This window comes from Alexandromys fortis, unplaced genomic scaffold, assembly GCF_014885135.2.
Source record: "Alexandromys fortis isolate MF-2015 unplaced genomic scaffold, M_Fortis_MF-2015_v1.1 scaffold_145, whole genome shotgun sequence".
NCBI lineage: Eukaryota > Metazoa > Chordata > Mammalia > Rodentia > Cricetidae > Alexandromys > Alexandromys fortis.
The window spans coordinates 1,927,248-1,949,022 of NW_026068049.1; the positions used below are offsets into that span (position 1 = coordinate 1,927,248).

At 41.9% G+C, this 21,775-nt stretch overlaps 1 protein-coding gene and 1 long non-coding RNA gene across 6 annotated transcripts in view; both read right to left on the reverse strand.

Moving 5' to 3' along the window:
- Positions 1–21,775, reverse strand: part of Cyp39a1 (cytochrome P450 family 39 subfamily A member 1) — a 151,128-nt gene that overhangs the window by 15,515 nt on the left and 113,838 nt on the right. For 4 of the 5 annotated variants that reach the window (XM_050119335.1, XM_050119334.1, XM_050119338.1 and 1 more), the window contains one exon: positions 198–308. The exons of the other annotated variant lie outside the window; for it this stretch is intronic. In XM_050119335.1, the coding sequence (XP_049975292.1) occupies positions 198–308 (111 nt within the window). The remainder of the gene's footprint in view (positions 1–197; positions 309–21,775) is intronic. 5 annotated transcript variants of the gene reach the window in all.
- LOC126486838 (uncharacterized) overlaps positions 16,996–21,775 on the reverse strand; it is an 11,320-nt gene continuing 6,540 nt past the window's right edge. Inside the window, exons 2-3 of the long non-coding RNA XR_007588207.1 lie at positions 18,632–20,087; positions 16,996–17,588 (exon numbers count right to left, since the gene is read on the reverse strand). This is a non-coding gene — a long non-coding RNA (uncharacterized lncRNA). The remainder of the gene's footprint in view (positions 17,589–18,631; positions 20,088–21,775) is intronic.

A 21,775-nucleotide genomic window follows, 5' to 3' on the forward strand; every position in this document is an offset into this window, starting at 1 on the left:
ACACAAACATGTACACACAAAACCTCAAACTTTGTGACTCTTATAAATTTAAAATAAAGCATTACAAAAATAATTCCCTCTAGTCTTGCATTAAATAAGAAAGGTAAGAATAAAGAAAACAGAGAAAGGATCAGCAAAGAAAGGACGTAACTGGCCATTTGTTTTCATCAAAGTTGAAAGTCATGTGGTCATCCTACCTGATCCTGGATGAGTGTGTGGAAGTTCAGCTCCTCCTCAAACCTGAAGACCCATAGCTCTGCTTGGCTTGCTGACCAGTACGACCCAGGGCTCTTCCTGTTTCCTCCTGCCTAACACACACAAGCACTGGGGTTACACATGTGCCTTCAGTTTCTCGATAAAGAGAAAGAGATACAGAGAAAAAGCTTAGCTTGTGTGGTGCTTTGAATAAAAATGGCCCCCATAGGTCAATAGGGAGTGGGACTATTAGAAGGTGTGGCTTTGATGAAGGATGTGGGTCACTGATGAAGGATGTGAAGTCTCAGATGTTCAAGCCAGGACTGGTGTTTCAGTCTCTTCCTGCTGTCAGCACATCTAACTGTAGAACTCTCAGCTACCTCTTTAGCACCATATCCGCCTGCCTGCTGCCATGCTTTCTGCCATGATGATAATGGACAAAGCCTCTGAAACTGTAAGCCAGCCCCAATTAAATGTTTCCCTTTATAAGAGTTGCCATGGTCATGGCGTCTCTTCACAGCAATAAGACTCTAACTAAGACATCCTTGCTCAAGGGTTTAGAGATCCAGTATGCCTGTGACAAGGCTGCCCATTGCAGTAGAAGTGCGTAGCTGCACAGATCAGCTTACCTCAAAGTCAGAACTTAAAAGGTAGGGTCTCATTATTCCTTTTATGGGCACATCTCCGGGGACCTGAGGACTTCCCATAAGTCTCCATGTCTTGTATGTTCCCCCCACATCTCAATAGTGCCACAGCCTCTCGATAGTGCCACAGCCTGGGGCACCATACCTTTAATACATGGTTCTTTGATGAAAAATTATTCAACCCCATTTCCCAATCATTCATAAATCCACAGGTATTCTCCGAGCTCTTACATGTAATAGGTTCACATGGCTGTGCCGTGAGACTAGTAGAGATGTAAGCCAAGGTACACAACAGTGAGGACATGCCACAGAGGCTCATTCAGAGATAGTGCCATCCTGACGTAGATAGCAGGTGGGGTGGAAACCCGGGGAGGGGGATGCACTGAGGTTGCAGGGTAGCTGGGACTGGAAATCATGATGGAACAAGAATGAGAGACGATAGGAAGTCCCTGGGAAAACAAATATAAAAATAAGGATGTGGGAATGAGATCCTCAGGTCACTAGGATGAAGGGCAGTGAACCACCTAGGTCAGAATGGGGCTAGTGGATCCCTCAATGCAGTGAAGCAGTTGGGCTGCAGGGAGGATGAACAGGACCATGATCACAAAGCAGAGCCATGACACAGCTCACACTATCCAAAGGCACCTCCTAAAAATATGTTTGGAGAACTGAGGCATTTCCATTTTTCTACTTCTAAAATAAAATAGACCTGCCTTGTTTACTCAGGTTTAAAATAAATCAAAAAGAAATTGACTGGCTTATAGGTTTTTCAAACATTCCAGACCTTTGTTTATACAGGAAAGGATTTTTTTCCAAAGGTCAAATTTCTCCTGCTGTAATCACCTTTATATATCTAAGTTCAGTATTATTCTAGTTCCATAAACAAGCTTAAAATAGGAGTTGATAATACCATCAGATTGAACAGGGGAAGGGCTTCACATTGTTCCATATCTACAGCCAAATGCACTTTTTTCAGGCAAGGTCTGTGGTTTGGGACATACAATTTGGATAAGGTTTTGCATTTTGTGGAATGGGTTTAAACAACTCACCATGGATGTCTCCAACCCTGTTTTTCCTTAAACTCAAAACTGAAATAAGATATATGGAATAACAAATGGATTTTATCATTATGACACAGAGGTGGGAAAATATATTTTTATTAAAAGGCAGATATGATAATTTGCCAAGTATATGGTAAAATTATAATCTAATAATTCTTATATATAAATGCTTGTGATTGTATTGGAAGAAGTTTATCTTACTGTTCTTGTTCTCTGTGGAATATTACTTAGGTGCCAGAGGATGTAAAACATAAACTCTTTGGCTTGCTTGGCACTCCCTTTCACTGCCAGGTTGATTTATCCTGCCACTGCTGCTGATTCCTTCACTGATACAGAGCCAGTCTTTCCAGGCTGCCATCCTTGATGAAGGACCAGCAGCTCTCCAAGACCCCTCCAGATTTAGAAGACAGATTGGGACTACTGAGGAAGTTAGCCACGTGAACTGAGCAACTATGTATTGTCAGCATCTTCACTGTGAAGACAGCACTGTGGAACTCTGGCTGCTGAGGCACCGAGTCTCGAGGACTAAGCAACTACTGTATTCTTCGCCTCTTAGGTGTGAGACAGATGTTTATATTTCAAAGTAATCTGAACACACACATGCTCATCATATTGATTCTATTTTTTCTAGAAACCCTAATTTAAATTGTATTCATGTGTGTGTGTGTGTGTGTGTGTGTGTGTGTGTGTGTGTGTGTGCATGTGAAGGTCAAAGCACAACCTTGAGTATTGCCTTCCATCTTGTTTGAGAATAGTCTCTTGTTTTGCTGTTGTGGATGCCAAGCTAGCTATCCCACCAGCCTCTGGAGGACCACTGGCATTACAGATGTACTTCCATATGCTCAGTTCTATATGGGCTCTGAAGATTCTAATTTGGGTGCTCACATCTGTGTGACAAGTATTTTACCCTCTGAGACATTTCCCAGCCCCAAATGCTAGTTTTTGATTGAAGAAAGAGTAGTTGGTCATTATCACCTGAAGCTTCTGCTCTTTATTTTTCAAAACAATAAAATGAAGACGAGGGATAGTTGAAGCATCCTTTCTATTTTGAAAAACAATATTATGACTGGCATCTTTCTTGACAGTCAAGAGATATAGTGAACTCTTTTCTCTTTTCCATCTAGATACCCAAAGAAGGTTCTTGTCTTTACCTACAAGGAGAAGAAGGAGGAAGAAGAGGAGGAAGAGGGAGAAAGAGGGAGAGGGAGGAGGAGAAGGAATAAGAAGAGGAGGAGAAGAAGAAAAGGAAGAGGAAAAAGAAGAGATTTTACCTCAATAAAGGAACCAGCAGGATTTTTTTCATAAACATAACCAGGAAGTTCCTTAAACCCTGAGGTAAATTCAACTATTGCAGTTACCCAGGAAAATCAAATGAACTACTGGATTTTTGTTTTGTGGGGTTTTTGTTTGTTTTGTTCTTTGAGACAAGGTCTCACACTGCAGCACTGGATAACCTAGAACTTACTATGTAAAGCAACCTGCTTTGAACTCAGATAGATTCACTTGCCTCTGCTTCCTGAGTGCTGGGACTAAGCGTCTGTGCCATCCCAGCCAGCCAAGACCCAAGTCCACACTGCAAAGCTGAATGACTGGACTGTTTCTATTTCAAACAGTATTATTGTACATTCCTATGTGAGTTCCTTTTTTGTTTCAGGAATGTTCTCCAAGCTCATATGTCCAACCATGGAATGCACTTTGTTCTTGGAACCACTGTATGCCAAGATTACATCCCTCGATTATTAGCTCTACAACTTCCAATCTAATTCTTACCATACTTGAAAGTTGAACATTTATTTTCTCCATGAAATTGCCTAAAATATCACTTTCATTTCACCCACAAACCACATCCTTGTAAGAGTTTCACAGCATTTATCATGTGTATTGGCTTCTTGACTACATTTTAGTGTCTATTTTCTTGCTCCAACTTGTCTACTTGGTTTCGAGTAGAGAAACCTTGATAGTAAATGGAATTTCAGTTTTTTGAGCTTTCCAGTTGTGCCTGGTATATTGTTCGGGTCACAAGAGATGGCAAAAGGTACTTTTTGATTAATGAAAAGTCGCAAATCCAACACAGTGCCTGTAGAATTATCATGGCCAGGATACTTCTATCTCTAATTGTCATTTATTGTCCTACAATCATCTAATGGCACAGAACTTATTAATTCATCCCATTCATTTCTACCAGCATGCAAGGCATCTGGAAGAGAATGGGTAATCAATGGAATGGCCCCATATCTCCTAGTGACTGTGACACACTGCTTTCTTCTCTTCAAGGCAAAATTATAAATGTGATGTTGTATTCCACAGACCTAAAATCAACATCGAAAATTAAACCTTCTAACCAAAATAGCATACCATTGATTTGACTTTGGGTTAATATTAGTAATGACTTAATGATGTGGTTCCTGTATATGTACAAGCAGACTTAAGAACCTTCATAGATGTTCTATAAGATATGAAAATATGTTTTGTTCTTCATCACCTATTACTGCTTGAGGAAAATGATGTTCTTAACCAGTTATTACCAAAGCTACGTTGTGGCTGCATTTAATAGTGTATGGACCACTGGACACAGTATAGTTGTGTAAGACTATGCTATCTTCTAGAATGTTGTGGTAGAGTGAGCAGCTGGAGGGGGTTCACAATATTTACTGTACAGTTGATATAATGACTTTAACACACTTGTTGAGATTTGGTGCTCAACAATCTCTCGGAAATAGATCGGTGTTGCCAGGAGTGATTGTGTCTTGCTACCACGGAATTCTAAGTTAGATTAAATGCCATTTTTTACAGTTCTTTGAAGAGGTTGAAGATTATCTATTCATACAGAATTAATCTTTGTGTATCTAAAAAGCACAATTAGCCTAACTATAAATATGACAAACATAGATGACTATTAATCTATAATTCTTAATACCTATCTAACTTAAAGACTAAGCCAATAAACAACTGTGCAATAAATGAGGACAATGACCTCCAAATGTAAATAACGTACAAGTATCTTGATCAGAGGTAGAAATGTACACTGAAATATGGTAAATATATATATACATATATATATATACATTAAAAATGTTTTAAACAGAGGTAGAAGCATGCATGCAATATTCAATATAATTTAACTTTTTATCCATATACAAGAATCTATGCCAATGTAATTGTTTATAAACAATAACTCACAAATAGCAATTTCCTTCTTATAAAAAAAATCCCTGAGCTTATAAAATTCCTCCCCCAACCCTCAACCATATACAAATTATAATCAACCCCTAAATGATGTCCCTAAACCTGAGGACAGACTTTGCTGCGAGAGGGGACATTGTCCTCTAGAATTATTTCCAGCTGTCATGGGGGTGACGTTCTTTCTAGGGGATACTGTGAAAGCAAAATGATGGTTAAATTTCAAGATTAATGTCTGGTAAGATTGCAAATAGTCTCTGTGTATTTTATGGAGGTCTGGCCAGAATGTTGTAAAAGATGTGTACCATTTCAGGTAACCAAGTTGGAACCATCTTGTGCAGCTGGTACCCAAAACAGGTCTTGTAGTGCTATCAAATGTTGGGTGCCAGGTAAAGGAGTAATTCACAAAACAATTCCACACCAGTTTGGAATTATAATTAATAAAAGGGTTATTTATTTAAAGGAAAAACTTACAGATCACCGTCCTAGACAAACACCCTCTGCATGACCAGGAAAAGAGTCTGGTAGCCGGAAACAGCCTTCATGAAGCAAGAGAGAGAGAGCATGCTCACAGCTACCACTGCTTTTTCAAGCCAAAGAGACCATGCCCAAGTGGGCTGGTATCTTAAAGGCTAAGGCTATTGGCTGAAGGAGTGGAAGGAGCTTCCGCAGCAGGCTAGGAACTCCCTTAACTTCTTTAAGGTGAGATAGGAATGGAGCATTATAGACCAATTCTGGCTCAAAGCACTGTAAAACTTGCACAGCAATGATTGAGTAGCTCATTTTACACTGATAACACAGGATGCTAATCTTATTTCTTCACTAATTGAACCTATAAATCACTACTTCATGAGCCATCACTGTAGGAGCAAACAGCAAACGGTGATGCCCTGCAAGACTCCAGGTGGGACTGCAAAGAGAAAAGGAAGAAGACAGACACCCCATGTAAACATTTCAGAATGGGCTGACATGGCCCCTTCTGTGGACCTCTGACATCAGACTGACCCTTCCAAAAGGCAGAGATGGTATCTTAACTGCATATCAGAAAGGTTATATTTGGAAAGGTTAAACAACTTACCTAAAATCACTTCTAGTAAGTCATTGAGTCATAGAGCCAAGGGTTCACCTGTTAAAGGCCAGTGAAGTTGTTACCATATTCCACTGCATGTCTGGGGGAGGATAAGATATTGTGGTTTGAATGAGAAATGTCTCATAGGCTCATGTATTTGAAAACTAGTCTCTAGTTGGTGATGCTCTTTGGGGAGGTTGTGGAACATTTAAACCATGGATCCTTGAAAGAGGTAGTATGTCATGAGAGCAGGTTTTGACAGTTTATAGCCTGACCCCAATTGCAGCTCCCTCCCCTCACCCTCTGCTTTCCATGTGAAATTGATCCGGTGTGATCTCTCAGATCCCAACTCCCACTGCCATGCTATGATCTCTCTATCATTATGGACATCTAGTCTTCTGGAACCATAAGCCAGAATCAGCTTCTTAAGTTGCTCATGGTCATACATTTCAGATACATACATATCACAGAAACACTAATACAGTGACATTTGAAAATGTTGAATAATTCTCCAAAGATCAAATCTAATCAAAGTTATGGAATGATAGAGCTAAATATGGTATCCACCTGTCAAAGGCCCATGAAGTTGCAACTGTATTCTACTGTTTGTCTTTATCAAGACAATAAAATTTAATAGTTAAAAAAGTCAGCTTGAATGTACTCATACTCATTAAGGTAACAGAGAAAACCCAAATGTATACTACTAATAAATCAGAATAGTTTTGCAGCTTTTAGGAATCAAAAATCTAAAGGTAGCAAGTCTCTTTGCTCAGAGGATTTAGTCAGCATAGGTGATACATAGGGTGTGATGCCCACAACTTCTTTGGATTCCTGATAAATTGGTGTAAGTATCCCAGTCTGGTGTGGTGGCTCTCACCTCTAAACACCGAACTGGGGAGCTAAAATGGAAAGAGTTAAAGTTTAAGGGTGGCCAGGGCTCTACAGCAAGACATTTGAAAAGAAAAAGTTAGTGTGCATATCTCATAGGAAAGACAAGGCTTGTGTCCAAAGGATTATCTTTCTCTTTTCCAAAACTTCTGGAGTTTTTATACTATAACAGAATTTTCTAAACTACATTTTACTATTATTAGGTACAAACAGATGGGAAAAATAAATACAAAATAAAACCTTATAAAATAACTAAATGAAACTTTGGGATAAACAGGATGCGAATTATTCTGTGTTAGAACGTCTCTATCATCAAACTTCATGGGTTGACTCTCAAGTGTATTTGACCACAAGGCTTATTTACTTTAGAATTGCTTTGATAATCATCTCCTGTCTCCTGGAGCTTTATTTATTTATTTATTTATTTAGAAAATTCTGTCCAAACAATGATTTAAAATTAGTTCCTTATAAACTTTGAAGTTCAGGGTTCTCTAAGTTTGGGGGGCGGGGATTGAGATAGGTGATAAACTTGTAACTGTAAACCTATGACCAACTAAGACTTGAAGAAGACTTCCTAAGTAGAAGCTAAATAGACTTATATTAACATGGCTCATGACACAGAGACAGTGCTCCAAATACAAATATAGATTTTCTATAACTCTCTCGTCCATGTCACTCATATCATAAAATCTCATTTAATATTTCCCACCACACTTATTATCTGGAATCATTTTACTATCCTGTCTAGATTTAGAATCTGAGGTTCATGAAAGTTGGACCTTCGTTACCTTTCTAGCAGCTGCTAGGGCGTGAAGTGTGTATGCAATAGAAAGGTTCGTTCATCCAGTGAGTTCACTGACTGCTAACTACATGCCCAAAGCTTTCTAGTTCCATATACAACAGCAGATAAGCATAGCTGATCTTCTTGAATGGTTGGATTTTACTTTTTTTAAAATTACAAAAGACTTTGTTGTGGGATATTAGTAGACTGTGTGAAGATGTGTCACTGTGATCGGTTTAGTAAAGAGCTGATTGGTCAATAGCTAAGCAGGAGGTACAGAAGGGACTTCTGGAGATAGAGGGTGCTCTGGGAAGAAGAAAGGAGGAGACTTCAGGAGACACAGAGCAAGCAGAATGTGCAGGAGGAGAGGTAACAGCCAAGAGTCATGTGGCAGATTAATATAAATGTGTTAAGTTATAATAACTAGTTATGAACAAGACTAAGATGTAGGCTGAGATTCATAATTAATAAGAAGTCTTTATGTTCCTATTTGGGAGCGAGCAGTACAGAGAAAGACATCATTACAAGACTTTGCATGACTTTTTAGGGCAGACTTAAAGTGTTCTACTTGTGTGCACATGTGTGCAAACAAGTGCAGAGGCCAGAGGACCACCTAAAGCATTGTTACTCAGGTGTGGTCCACCTTATTTAGGAACTCAGTCTTCCATTGACCCAGAGCTCATTGATTAGGCCTGATTGGCTGATCAGTGAACGGCGATTCAAATGAGAAATGCTCTCCATAGACACCAGCAGTTGAGCACTTGGTGGTCCATTTTGAGAGGTTATGGGGAAATGCAGCCTTGCTGGAAGCAGTATGTCACTGGGGGAAGGCCATGGAGTTCATAGCCTAACCTCTGTCTGTGTAGTTTTCTCTGCTTCCTACTGCCATGCCTGTTGCTTGCTGTCATGCTTTTCTACCATGATGGACTCTTATCCCTCTGGAACCATGAGCACAAATAAACTCTTCTTCTGCAAGTTCCCTAGGTCATGCTGTCTTATCACAGCAGCAGAAAAGCAACTAATTCAAGAGTTGGTTCAAAATATGTCTAGTAGATCTGAAAGAAAAGCCCACATCCTTTTCTATCATACAGATGGTCTAATTGTGATATTATTATAACTGAGCAGTTATTAATAGAGTGATGTGGGATTCTCCTCTGGATGCTGTGAATACCATTGGTTAATAAAGAAGCTTCCTTGGGCCTATTGCAGTGCAGAATAGGGCAAGGTAGGGATTCCAAGCAGATAGAGGAGGAAAGAGTAAGAGGAGTCAAGAAGAAGCCATATAGCTCTGCAGGAGACAGTCGCTGGACACTGGGATAGAACCTTACCAGTAGGCCACAAGCACAGATTAACAGAAATGGGTTAATTTAAGATATAAGTGATAGCTAGAAATATGCATAAGGTAATAGGTCAAGCAATGTTTTAATTAATACAGTTTCTGTGTGTTTATTTTGGGTCTGGGAGGCTGGGAAACAAAAAAGCAGCCTCTGACTACAATAGAGGAAGAAACCTGAAACACCAAGAAATTATTGAAGTAAATGGAACTCTTATTGAATCTTGTAATAGTCTCTGGTTAGCTGCATTTATACTCCCATTGCAAGCTCAGGACAATGGCTTATGACTTTATGCAAAGGCTATAAGCAGGCACCTGCCCCACCTCAAAGGCAGACACTTCTGTATTTCTGACATGCTGCCTTCCCTGGGAAGAAGGCTAAGTGGGGTGTTTATTTACATAGATGCTGCAAGGAGATAAAGCCAACACCGGAGTCAAAGAATCCTGAGAAAAGAAGATAAGGAGAAAAAAGGCAAGTTACAGCTGAGCTAAAATTAGAAGCCACTCAGAATTCCATAGGTGAGGCTACAAAGTGTATCTTACTTTTCCAGAAGTCCAGGTTCTGTCCACTCACCTGATAGGGGACTGTATCAGATGCCTTGACCTCTCGGTCTCTGCCAGGTTTAGGATGCTATGAAATACTCCCTACTAAACCCCAAGTTCTTACATGTGCAACAATGAATTCTCACTTTGGATTCTTTCCATTGTATTCAGCCAAATGTAATCCTAGTTGATGCAAGTGTTATGTATTTTTAGTATTAAGAAGATACATATTTTTAAAAAAGCCTTGAAGAGTTGACTAAATGTGGAAATGTTTTTCCTCTGAGAAATGCTATTTGAAATTTGCCTTTACAAATCGAACTGTTGCCCAACCTGTAACCACGTTAACAATGTGCTGTGACATTATTTAGAACCTATGCACACATTCAGCTTACATACAATGCACTCAGTCTGTTTATAACTAACCAACCTTCAAGGAAAACAATGTCTGTCGTGCCTGCACTATAGGACGGTAGGAAAGCTGGGAACTAGGCTGGAGACTTAAAAACACACGCACACAGACAGAGACACGGGGACATAGGTCATCATTGAATCAAGAATGCCAACTTTATTGTGCTCCAGGTAGGCTTATATAGGGATTCTTAACTGATAGCCACACCCCAGCTCTTGGGATCTTTCACTGCAGACCTAACCAGAACCCACTCTCCTGCCATCAGGGTCTTGTGCTCAGGCAGCTGCAGGCACAGGTAAACAAGTTGTTTGCTCAGTTCACTCCAGCAGGCAAAGGGTCTGAGGCAGGCAAAGAAAGTGAAGGGGCCAGGGGTCTGCAGCCCCCAACAGCTCCCCCTTTTTCTATATAATTAGACCAGGCCTGTCTTGGGTTGCAGAAGCACGTATTCACATCTTACCTGTCATAAAGAACACTTGCCTCAGCACCCAAGGCCTCTGTCTTAGGTTGACTGTGACAGGCTCCTGTCTTACCTCTCTCTGGCTCACTGGTCTTTCCATAGCCTGCTAACCCATACTGCTCTCGGAGGAAGCCCACTTTCTTGGGCAAATAGTGATTTTACATTGGTGCTGCTGCTGTTGACGCCTGTTGTAGAGGAAGAGCAACAGAAACCCTCGAGCTACAGAAGTTCCTAAGGCCAGCTGTTCAGCAAGCCTAGGCTTTATGGGAGTGACTGGACTGGCATGGGCCTGGTACAAATATAATGAAAGTGGAGGGAGCAGCCAACCACATGCTCTGACTGTTCTTATAAAAGGAGGTCTATAGGTCAAACAGAAAAATGCCCTAACGAAAATTATATAGGGAATTCTGGATCTCTAAGGCAGTGGCAACCAATCTGGCTAGGGGATCAACAGTGCTAGCCACAGCAGTCATTTGACTAGTGGCAATTCTGGTTGACACGAACCTGCAGCGGTAACAATAGCAGCCACCCGAGGTGATCCCAAAGTCTCAGCCGGGACAGCTCAGCACCAGTTGACTCACTGAAACAGGCACCAAGCCCGAAACCTAGGCCACAGTGGCAGTCATCTTGTTAGCCCAATAGCTGTTCAAAAGACACAAAACTTTAGAACAGTTAAGGGCAGAATCATTAATTAGCCACAGACAGCCACATGAGAAACCCTATTTTGGCTCTGGTTTTCCATCTTGCCACACCATTAAACAAGGTAGAATCCTGCACAGCCAAGGGTCCAAAATTTAATCAGGTATGAAGTCCACAGAGATACCATCCCATGAAGATAGACATTATACCACATTGGGACATTGATACAAGAATGCCAACTTTATTGTGCTCCAGGGAGGCTTATATAGGTATACTTAACTGATAGCCATGCCCCAGCTCTCAGGATCTTTCAGCTTCAGGCCTGACCAGAACCCACTCCCCTGCCATCAGGGTCTCATGTTCAGAGCAGCTGCAGGTACATTTAAACAAGTTGTTTTGCTCAGTTCACCCCAGGAGGCAAAAGGTCTGAGGCAGGCAAAGAAAGTCAAGGGGCCAGGGGTGTGCCCAACAAGTGTCATCAATTTATATATATGAAATATGATATATTAGTATATATCATATCCAAAGATAGATTAAAAAGATAGATAGATAGATAGATAGATAGATAGATGATAGATAGATAGATAGATAGATAGATAGATAGATCTAGAGATAGAGATATATCATTAGCTATACGGTGTTTCCTATCTTTCCTTTGTGAGCCATTCATGCCCCTGACTAAGAACAATGCATGTGTGCATAAAAGTGGTGATTAGAGACCGTGCCAATCTGAGTGGTCTGCACTGATACCCTGTGCCACGGTGCCGTTTGGGCCCAGGCTACCCCCAAAGGCCAAGTCTAGGTCCTTGGTCCTGTGGAAACTGGGGTCTGCGTTGATGTCCGTGGCCTATGTTGCCTTGGGGTGGGCCATAGGAACTATGTGTGATAAATCAGAGGGCCATGCTGAGCTGACCCTACCTTTTGTTGGTCCTGGACCACTTGGCCTTGTCCCTCACTGGACACAGCAGCAAGAGAATTGACCCTGGCCCTCACATAAAAGCTGGCTCCCAAGACTCAGAGAGCTGGCCCCACCCTTCACAATGGGCCTAGGAGAACGGGCCCTGATGGCATGTGTGTAGAAGAGCTAGCTCCACCCCTTGCCTGAAGGGGGTGGCCCCAGTGACCCCAACTGACTAGCTCAGTTGCCATGTAGGCCCACATCCAGGGTATTGGGTTGGCCCACCCTAATATCTATCCCATGTTCTGCAGGGGCATGTGAAGGGACTGGTCCTATGGAATTCTTCCTGCAGGATCTCCATGACTCAGACAGACATGGGATATCCAAGAGAAGTTTTGTGAGGACTTAGTGATGATGATGTACCAGAAACAAGAAGCCTTGAACCAGACCAATGACTCATTGTGATGAACATTTGCATAAGGCCGATTGGACAAAAGGGTCTACTGTGTGACACATCTCGACTCCCAGTGTCACCAAGACAAATGAAAAAGTATTGGAAGGTGGGAAAGATGGAGAAGTGAAGAGGTGTTGTTTGGTTGGTTTGGTCTGAATTTTTTAAATTTTCTTTTGGGGGAATGCCTTAAGGGTGAGAGGCCGATATGGAAGGACTGGGAGATGAGTGGAATTGGGGTACATGATGTGAAATTCCCAAAGAATCAATAAAGAAATTATATTTTAAAAAGAAAAGAACTGAAGAAAAATGGCATCCTATAAATAAAAATGTTATTGATAACCAAAAAAAAAAAAAACCCAACAACAATAAGAAGTGGTGTTTGATTGAACCAAAGATCTTTTGCTAAAAACAGTGAGGTGTAGAAAAGAATGCATCCACCCAAGAAAAATGCTGAAGGCAATATATGAGTACAGACTGATAGCACATGGCTGGGGCTTTGTATGCTATTCTGAATCAATAAGGCCAAAAACCTATCTCCTGTAAGACTCCTGTAAAAGAGTCCTCATTTCTGTTGGATACCATTTTTACTGTCTGATGGAAAGAGGTAGTTACCCTTTGTTCAAGAGATCAGAACATCTGTCTGATGTGGGGTTGGTGAGGATCTTTTCCCATTCTGTAGGCTGCCTTTTTGTCTTGTAGACTTATTGTAAAGCAAAGGTTTCCTTTGCTTTCCAGAAGCTTCTCAGTTTCAGGAGGTCCCATTTATTTATTGTTGCTCTCAGTGTCTGTGCTGCTGGTGTTATATTTAGGAAGTGGTCTCCTGTGCCCATGCATCGAAGACTACTTCCCACTTTCCCTTCTATCAGGTTCAGTGTGGTTGGATTCATACTGAGGACTTTAATCCATTTGGACTTGAGTATTGTGCATGGTGATAGATATGGATCTATTTCCATTCTTCTGCATGCTGATATCCAGTCATGCCAGCACCATTTGCTAAAGATGCTTTCTATATTAAATATCACCATAAAATCTTTATCCAGCAACTGATGGAAACAGAGGCAGAGACATGCAGCAGAACATTGGGCTGAGCTTCCAATGTCCAGTTGAAGAGTGGGAAGAGTGAGAATATGAGTAAAGGTCAAGACCATGATGGAGACACCCACTGGAACAGTTTACCTGAGCTAATGGGAGCTCACCAACTCCAGCCAGACAGGGAAGGAAGCAGCATAGAACCAAACTAGACCCTTGGAATGAGGGTGACAGTTGTATCTCTGGGCAGACTGTGGGGCCACTGGCAGTGGCACCCGAGTTTATCCCTACTGCTTGTACTGGCTTTTTCGGAACCTATTCTCTTTGACTGCTACCTTGCTCAGCCTAGAAATAGTAGGGAGGGCCTTGGACCTTTCCAAAGCAATGTGCTTTACCCTCTCTGAGGAGTGGATGGGGGTAGGGTGGGGGGGTAGGTGGAGGGAATGGGAGTAGGTGAGGTGATGGGGAATCTCCTTAAATATGACATTTAAATAATTTAAGGTTCTGTTGACATGAGACACAATTGTTCCTGACAGCACCCATCTACTCGCGAGAAAATGTTGAGCACCAAAGACACTCCACTTGGAGGTTGTTTTCTTCTTGGCAAAACTGACCTTTGGGCAAGGAACTGCCCAAGCCTCGATCACTGACAAAATTCACGGTGTCCAGATTGGACAAGCAGGATATACAAAAAAGACTACCAAATCTTACCAAGACAGGGTAAGATGGTTTAAAATTTTTTCCTGCCTCCAGAAATGGTCTGTCAGTTACTCTAGGCCTTAGCCAAAGTTGGTTGCTCCAATATTGCAAATGAGACTTTGAGCAATTGCCCAGGTAGACAGTTGTCTCTGTCATCTACTGCACATATTGGAAACTGCTTGACTGCACTTCCTGCCTACTCAAGTAATACTATCTTTCTTCTCAGGCCTTCGGTGGGGTTAAAGACTAGGTAGTCGTAGTTACTGTCCTCTTATGATTTAGCCAAACCATTTTTTAATACAAGACTTATTAGGATAAAATAATCATTAAAACATTTAATGTATGTTTCTTGCTTAATAATGTTTATGTTGGTTATAATTCTAATGTTTATACTTGATATCTGCTCTTATTGTATATAGTTTTGTATTGGGCTTGAAACTCTCTTATTTAGACAAAATGGGGAGGTGATAGAGAACCTCCTTCAGTCAATGGCCTTTGAGAGGCTGGACCAGGTTGGGTGTAGCTTTGGATACCAAAAGGTGTGTGCTCCCTGCTCTCTTGTTCTCTCTCTCTCTCTCTGCTCTCCTCTCGTCTCCTCTCCTCTCCTCTCCTCTCCTCTCCAAAACCTGAATACTGGATTCCATTCCTGTTTCCCATTGTGATCTATGAGTTCCCCCTTAAATAAAGAACCCTTATTATACTCCCTTATTATACCCTTTTCAGAGCTAGTATGGGATTACTTCATTCGTGTTCCCCTTCATCTGGTGCATTATCCTTAGGGCAGGGAGTGGGAACTGGGATTGTATATAAAATGGAAAAAGATAGTTTGTTATCTTTTTTAAAAAAAAATAAAAGGAAAGAAATTTTTTTAAAAGGGGAGAGATCAGAACCGAGAGCTGAACTCTTCTGGAAAAATTGGGCCCACTCTTGAATAAACTACAAGAGTTAGTTCCTTTTATGATTTATTGGGTCAAATAAGTATTTAAAGAATTAAAGTGATAATAAAAATTGTTGAGAAAAGAAGAAGGAAAAGAATAGAGTTGAAATGCAAAGCAAGAGAAGTAGAAGAAACAAGGTGGCTAAAGATGGATGTGGAGAAAGAGAAGGAAGAAGGATGAGTGAGGAAGAGGAGAGAGAAAGGGAGAATCAAGTGAAGAGAAGGAGAAAAGAAAGGATGAGAAAATAGGGGCAGACAGCAAAGATTAAGGGCCATTTGAGGGGTAGCATGGAAACTTAATACAGTATAAGCTTCCTAAAATATATACATTTATGAAGATGTTCTAAGTAAAATGATAAAATAATGGGGGAAACAGGACCCCAACTGGACATCTCTTTTCCCCAAATGAAGCTTCCAAAACTGGGCTTGTGTTACATCTAATTGAGATGTTGGCCAAAGGGGCCCCATAGTAACCCTCAAACAACCCAGGCTGCTGTCAAGATTTTGAGCTGTTCCCCACAAACTGATGGCAAGGACCCACTGGCGAAGACAACACGTACACACTCATTGAACACAGAGAGCCAAGCTGTTGCTTACATAGTGGCCTTAGCCACTGTGTGCTGTGGTCTTTGGTACAGGAAGGTGCTCTGCATGCTACCAAAGGTGAAATGTAAGCACCAACCCAGCCACAAAATGCTTTTACAATAGCGTCCTACCTACAAGATATCCTAGTTGCAATAGTAGCGCAAAGCTTATGGGAGTAACACATTAATATCTGATTTGACTTGAGACCCACTCCATGAGATGGAACCCATACCAGACACCGCTTGGGTGACTAAGAACCTGAGACTAGATAGCCCAGGGACCTAGGATAAAACCAAATGCTACTATTGTTGGGGGAGCAAGAAAATGACTCATAATGTCATTCATAAATCAATGCCTTGCTTAGCCATCATCAGAGAAGCTTCCTTCTGCAGTAAGTGGGAACAAATACAGAGACACACAGCCTGACATTATGCAAAGAGTGAGAGACCTTGGAACACTCAGCCCTAAATGAGATCTCTCCATAAAATCCCTCTTCTCAAGGCTCAGGGAACCCCACATAAGAGAAGGCAAAAAGAGTGTAAGAGCCAGAGGGGTAGAGGGCACTATAGAAATAAGATCCTTTAAATCAACAGGATCGATGCACATATGAACTCATGAAGACTAAGGCAGCAAGCACAGGGCTTGCAAGGGTCTACACTAGAGAGGGCCCTAGAGATGAAAGGAGAAGTAGACACATGTCTCCACCCCTAACCTAGGAGATATCTCCAATTGATAACCATTTGCAAATATAATTTAATTTCCTCCAAGGGAGTCTAACTGGGGAAACAAACTACTTTTAAGGGTAGGTCTCATGGCCAACAGTAGACAGTCAACAGAAAAAAAAAAACTCAACAGCATCTTTGGAGGTTCCTTGTCTCATAATGTAGTACGACGGAGTCTTCTTTTTTTCTTTAAATTTTATCTATTTTAATTTTTTTATATTTTTCCTTCTTTCTTTCTACCCTACAGGTCTTTTGTGTATATATTATGGCTTNNNTATATTTCCTGTGTATACAAATAATGGGTCTGGTTCTTACACCTTCTCCTAGGCTCTCTGCTTTCTGGTTTTTTTTTGTCCTATTCTGACATACTAGTTTTTATTTTAAATTATTATATTTTGTTTTATTATTATCCCTTAGAAGGCTGTTTGTTTTCTAATGAGAGAAAGCGGGTGGATATGGGTAGGAGGGAACGAAGGGAAGAACTTGGAGGAATAGCGGAGGACAAAGCCATAATCAAGATACAATATTGAAGGGGAAAAAATCTGTTTTCAATAAAAGGAAAGAAAGGAGAAAGTTGTAAAAACTGAGGGAAAATGACCAGGAGAAATCAGGAAAGAGAAAGAAACGAGGCAGCAGTGTGGTCTGCGCACAAGACTCAGTTTTGTCTCATGTTTGTTTTGTGATTCCGAATTCCTTCAGAAAACAGAGCTAGATTTAAATCGGGATGATTGATGCTGCCAAGAATATTAGTTACTTTTCTCTTGCTGATAAAACACCCAGGCAATTTATAGAAGAAAGAGTTTATTTTGGGCTTTGGCTCCAGAGCAAGAGGAGTCCATCTCGGCAGGGAGGCATAGCAGCCAGGGGCAAGCATGGAGGGGGGAGGTGGAAGCTGAGAGCTCGCATCTTCAAACTCAAGCGTGAAGCAGAAAGAGAAGATGACGGGCGAGACTCTGACTTCTCAAAGCCCCACGCTGTGGAACAGACGTCCTCCACAAGGCCAGGCCTCTTCAGCCTTCCAAAACAGTGCCACCGGCTGGGAACTGAGCAGTGAAATGTCTGAACCTATGGGGACATTCTCATTTAAACCACCACATTAAGAATCTGTTCATCAAGAGCAACATAAGCCAAAGCCGGGACATGGTTGAAAACAAGGACTTGAAATTCCGGACTGACCTATCATGAAGAGCGTTGCCTAAACAAAACAGTGAGCAAAATCGGGGCATACATTCCGGAGTAGCAAAGCTATGTGCGAGCATGGTGCCTGTTAGCGAGACTCTCAGCCTTGCTATGTTTCACCCCACAAATCCTCTATCTCCTCACCTACTCTCCTAGGCCTGAGTAGTCTTCCTGCCTGCCTGCACAGTATGGAATGTTTCCTTTGGCAGAAGGAAGCATACTATCCCACTTAATGTTTGGTCTTCATTTGAAAACCAGCATATTGTCCCAGCCCAGTTTAGTTCCCCTTGTGTGAACAATTTCCCCTGCTCCATGCTTCACCATGCGGATGCCTGACAGTCAGTTGCCTGCTCACAGCGAGGCTGCTTTCAGGGCAGAGCTAAACAGGAAGGGATGCTGTGACAGCTAGCCTCTTTTCTTGCCAACTTCGCTAGATTTAGAACCACTCAGACATTGCACCTCTGGGCACACCTGTGAGGGAGTTTCCAGGGAGAATTAACTGAAGTAGAGACCCAACCCATAGGTACACTGCACCTCGCAGAGGCTGGGATCCTGGCTGAAACAGAAGGAGAAAGGAAGCTGCAGAACACCGGCAATCCTCTTCTCTTTTCCCGACTGCGGTTGTGCCGGAACCGCTGCCTCCTGCTCCTGCTGTCGGGCCTTCCCTGCCTAAATGGACTGACCTCACTCTCCATCAAAGGCCAAAATAAACCCTTCCTTCCAAAAGTTGCTTTCTGTCAAGTGTTTTGCCTCAGCAACAAGAAAAGTAACCAATTCAGAAGGCTTGAGACTTGGGATTTGTGTGGGTACAACACGTTCAGTCTCAGAGTCCCCATGACTGGCACCATGTTCATATGTAGCTTTCCTATACATGAACATGTCTTCTCCCATTGCTCACTGTGAGTAGGCAGCTTTCCTTCATGGCATACCTTATTCCTACATGGGTTCCCCTTCGAGAACTGGCCTGAGTTCCATCTTCAATTTTAGGACCTGGTTTGACTTTTATGGGTTTGCTTCTCTCCCTTTCACGTGGAGAGCATCCTTCTGCTGTCCATCCGTCCTTCCACCTGCTGTCCACCCGTCCTCACACCTGCCTGTGTTCTCTGCTGTAGATGTGCATCTCTTCTCCGATGAGCATCAGACAAAAATCCATCAATCCCCAGCTTTTAGGTAATGAATTGCAATTATGCATTCCTTCCTTCCTCTTTCCTAGAGCAGAAGCCAAAAGGGGAAAAACGAGAAAACCTAGTACGGAATTTCAAACATGAAACCTTCTTGTTTTCTCAGTCCTAAGGGCAAGAATTCCAGGGTCCTTTTCTTCAACCCCATCCTGGCTTTGGCTTTAAAAGTTAGGGCTTGTGTTATTAATTGGTGGATGCCTGGCAACAACCAAACATTCTGGATTAAATATAAAACTGCTTTCTGAAGGAGTTCAGAATCAGAGAACAAACTTGATACAAAACTCTGGAGGACTCATAAATAGGATATAAAACCTTGAGAATTTTATCCAGATATTTCAACTCATTCCCTCCCTTGATAGATGAGTTACAATAAATCATACTAGATAAATTACTAATCTCATATAAATTAATTTGGTTTCAGTTCATTTGGTAGTTTAGTTTTTTTCAAGGTAGAATAATTTTCAAGTGATGTTTGCTTTTTTGAAAGACTTATCATTTTTATGTGCATGAGTGTTTGCCTCCATGTATGTATGGGCACCATGTGCATGCAGTGCCTACAGAGGTCAGAGAGGGCATTGGGTCCCCTGGAACACAGGCAGTTGTGAGCCTCCAATTGGTAGGTGCCGGGAACTGCACTCAGTTCTTCTGGAACAGCAGCCAGTGCTCTTAACTGCTGAGCCATCTCTCTAGCTCTGATATTGACATTTATTTAAATCTGACCCAAAGGGCAACATATTTAAATTTTGTTGCATAACTCTAACACAAATATACATGAGACATCTACTAAAATCCCCAAATTATAGTTTCTTACCAATGCAAAAGTCTATTGTTATGCCACATTGCTGTGTAGACTATGATCCAAGGGAGCCCTCTTCCGATGGTCATTCAGGGATCCAATCCTCTTCCATTTAGGGCTGCTCCATCCCCTAGCCACCTCAGAGCATAACCCCCAACCTCTGAATCCTACTGGCTGATGTAGGAAGGAAACCAAGTGGGACACACCACGTCTTCTCTAGGCCAGAACTTGAAGGCATGGACGGTATCATTTTGTGAGCGTTCCGTTGGTCAGAACGCACTCCTGAGCCATGCTGAACTTACAAAGGAATCTGGAAAATCTGCTGGTGTCACATTTCCAGAGGCCAAGGGCACTCATTTGGCAGGGTCATCTGAGGAGATCCCAAGAGATGGAAAAAGGCCCCTCGCTCTGCAAAGGAAAAGCAGGTCTAGAGGAAGGTGGCTCTGTATGAGAGGCACAGACAAGGGTCTGCAGCGGGAAATGTTGCCTTGCCAGGTTAAAAGCTGCAGAGGCAGCGCAAATAGGGCTGCAGGAAGCTCACTGTTACAGCGATTCTACAGGTTCAGGAAGACACGGCTGAGACAATGACCATGAAGGGGGCACCCACTACTCTTCAGCCACGCTTTGTCCTGCACAGCAGCAGCCACTTCAGCATCCCCTGTGTGAAAGGGCATTTGCGTTCTGTTGCTGACTACAGTTTAAAAGAATAAAACTTAATCATATATCTTTATGATGTGTTCTAATATTAAAATATCCTAGGGAGGGAGTGGTGTGCGTGTGTGTGTGTGTTTGTGTATGTGTGCATGCACAAAGGCATGAGTGAATGTATGTGTATATGTATGTGTATATGTGTGTATGTGTATATGTGTGTATGTGTATATGTGTGTATATGTATATATGTGTGTATGTGTATATGTGTGTATGCGTTATGTGTATGTGTGTATGTGTATGTATGTGTATATGTGTGTATATGTGTATGTGTATCTGTATGTGTGTATATGTATATGTGTGTATGTATATATGTGTGTGTTATGTGTATGTGTGTATATGTATGTGTATATGTGTGTATGTGTATATATGTGTATATGTATATGTGTATATGTGTGTATGTGTGTGTGTGCATATGTTGTTGGAAGTAGCAGATAGTTATTGAGGAAGCAGGAAGAGAACTGAACTAGTCTAGTGAGAAAATATAATTCACAAGCCTGGATTTCCTGGAAGAACTTAGGGAAGGTGCAAAGGACATGTGTTTTCCCCACAACTAAAGCACTGGGCACCAGCCAAGCTGGTCGCTGCTGACGGGCAGTTATTGTGTTGGAACTATGTCCAAGCCCTGTGACATGGGCTGCACGCGCCGTCTCTTATTCATAAGGCTGGAAGATTTTTCCTGTGGGAAAAGGGAATGCTGATGGGATTTCAGTAGCTGTTTCCCAAGTGAAACCACTGGAAAATCTTGACAACATCACACGTTGGATGGAGAGGCTGATTCTTCTGACTGTATCTCTGCTCTCTGATGTGCAGGTCTTCCCAGGAATGGCAGGAGAGGAAGACAACATCAGAAGAAAATGAATTTTTAAAATGAAGGTAAAATGGCCTCAAAGTCACACTGCTTTGGAGCAGTGCCAGCTCAAGGTGTGTATAGAATTTTGTACATGTTTGAGACTTTAGCAGCATTTGTGATGGGTTCCTTAGCCTTTAGAGATGTGGGGGTGTGAAGGTTTCCACCAGGTATCTAGATATCTGCATGACTCGCTCTGTGGGGGGTAAGTGCTGGCAGTGAGTATAGATGAGAAAGGAGGGATAAAGCAAATAGGTGCTTGCATTGGCTCCTGCTTCCCCATCTACTGCCTGTGTGATCTTAGTCAAGTCATCTGGCTTCTCTATGCACCACTGTCTTCTTCTGAAAAATGCAGAGGATGTCAGTGCCTTTTTCCACAGGCACATCATGCAGGCAGGGTAGAGTCTGGGGCTCCCCAGGAAAACATGATCTCTAAGTCTCTCTGTCTCTATCTCTCTCTCCTCTGTGTGTGTATCTTTGTTTCTCTGACTGTCCTCTCTCTTTCTCTCTCTCTCTCTCTCTCTCTCTCTCTCTCTCT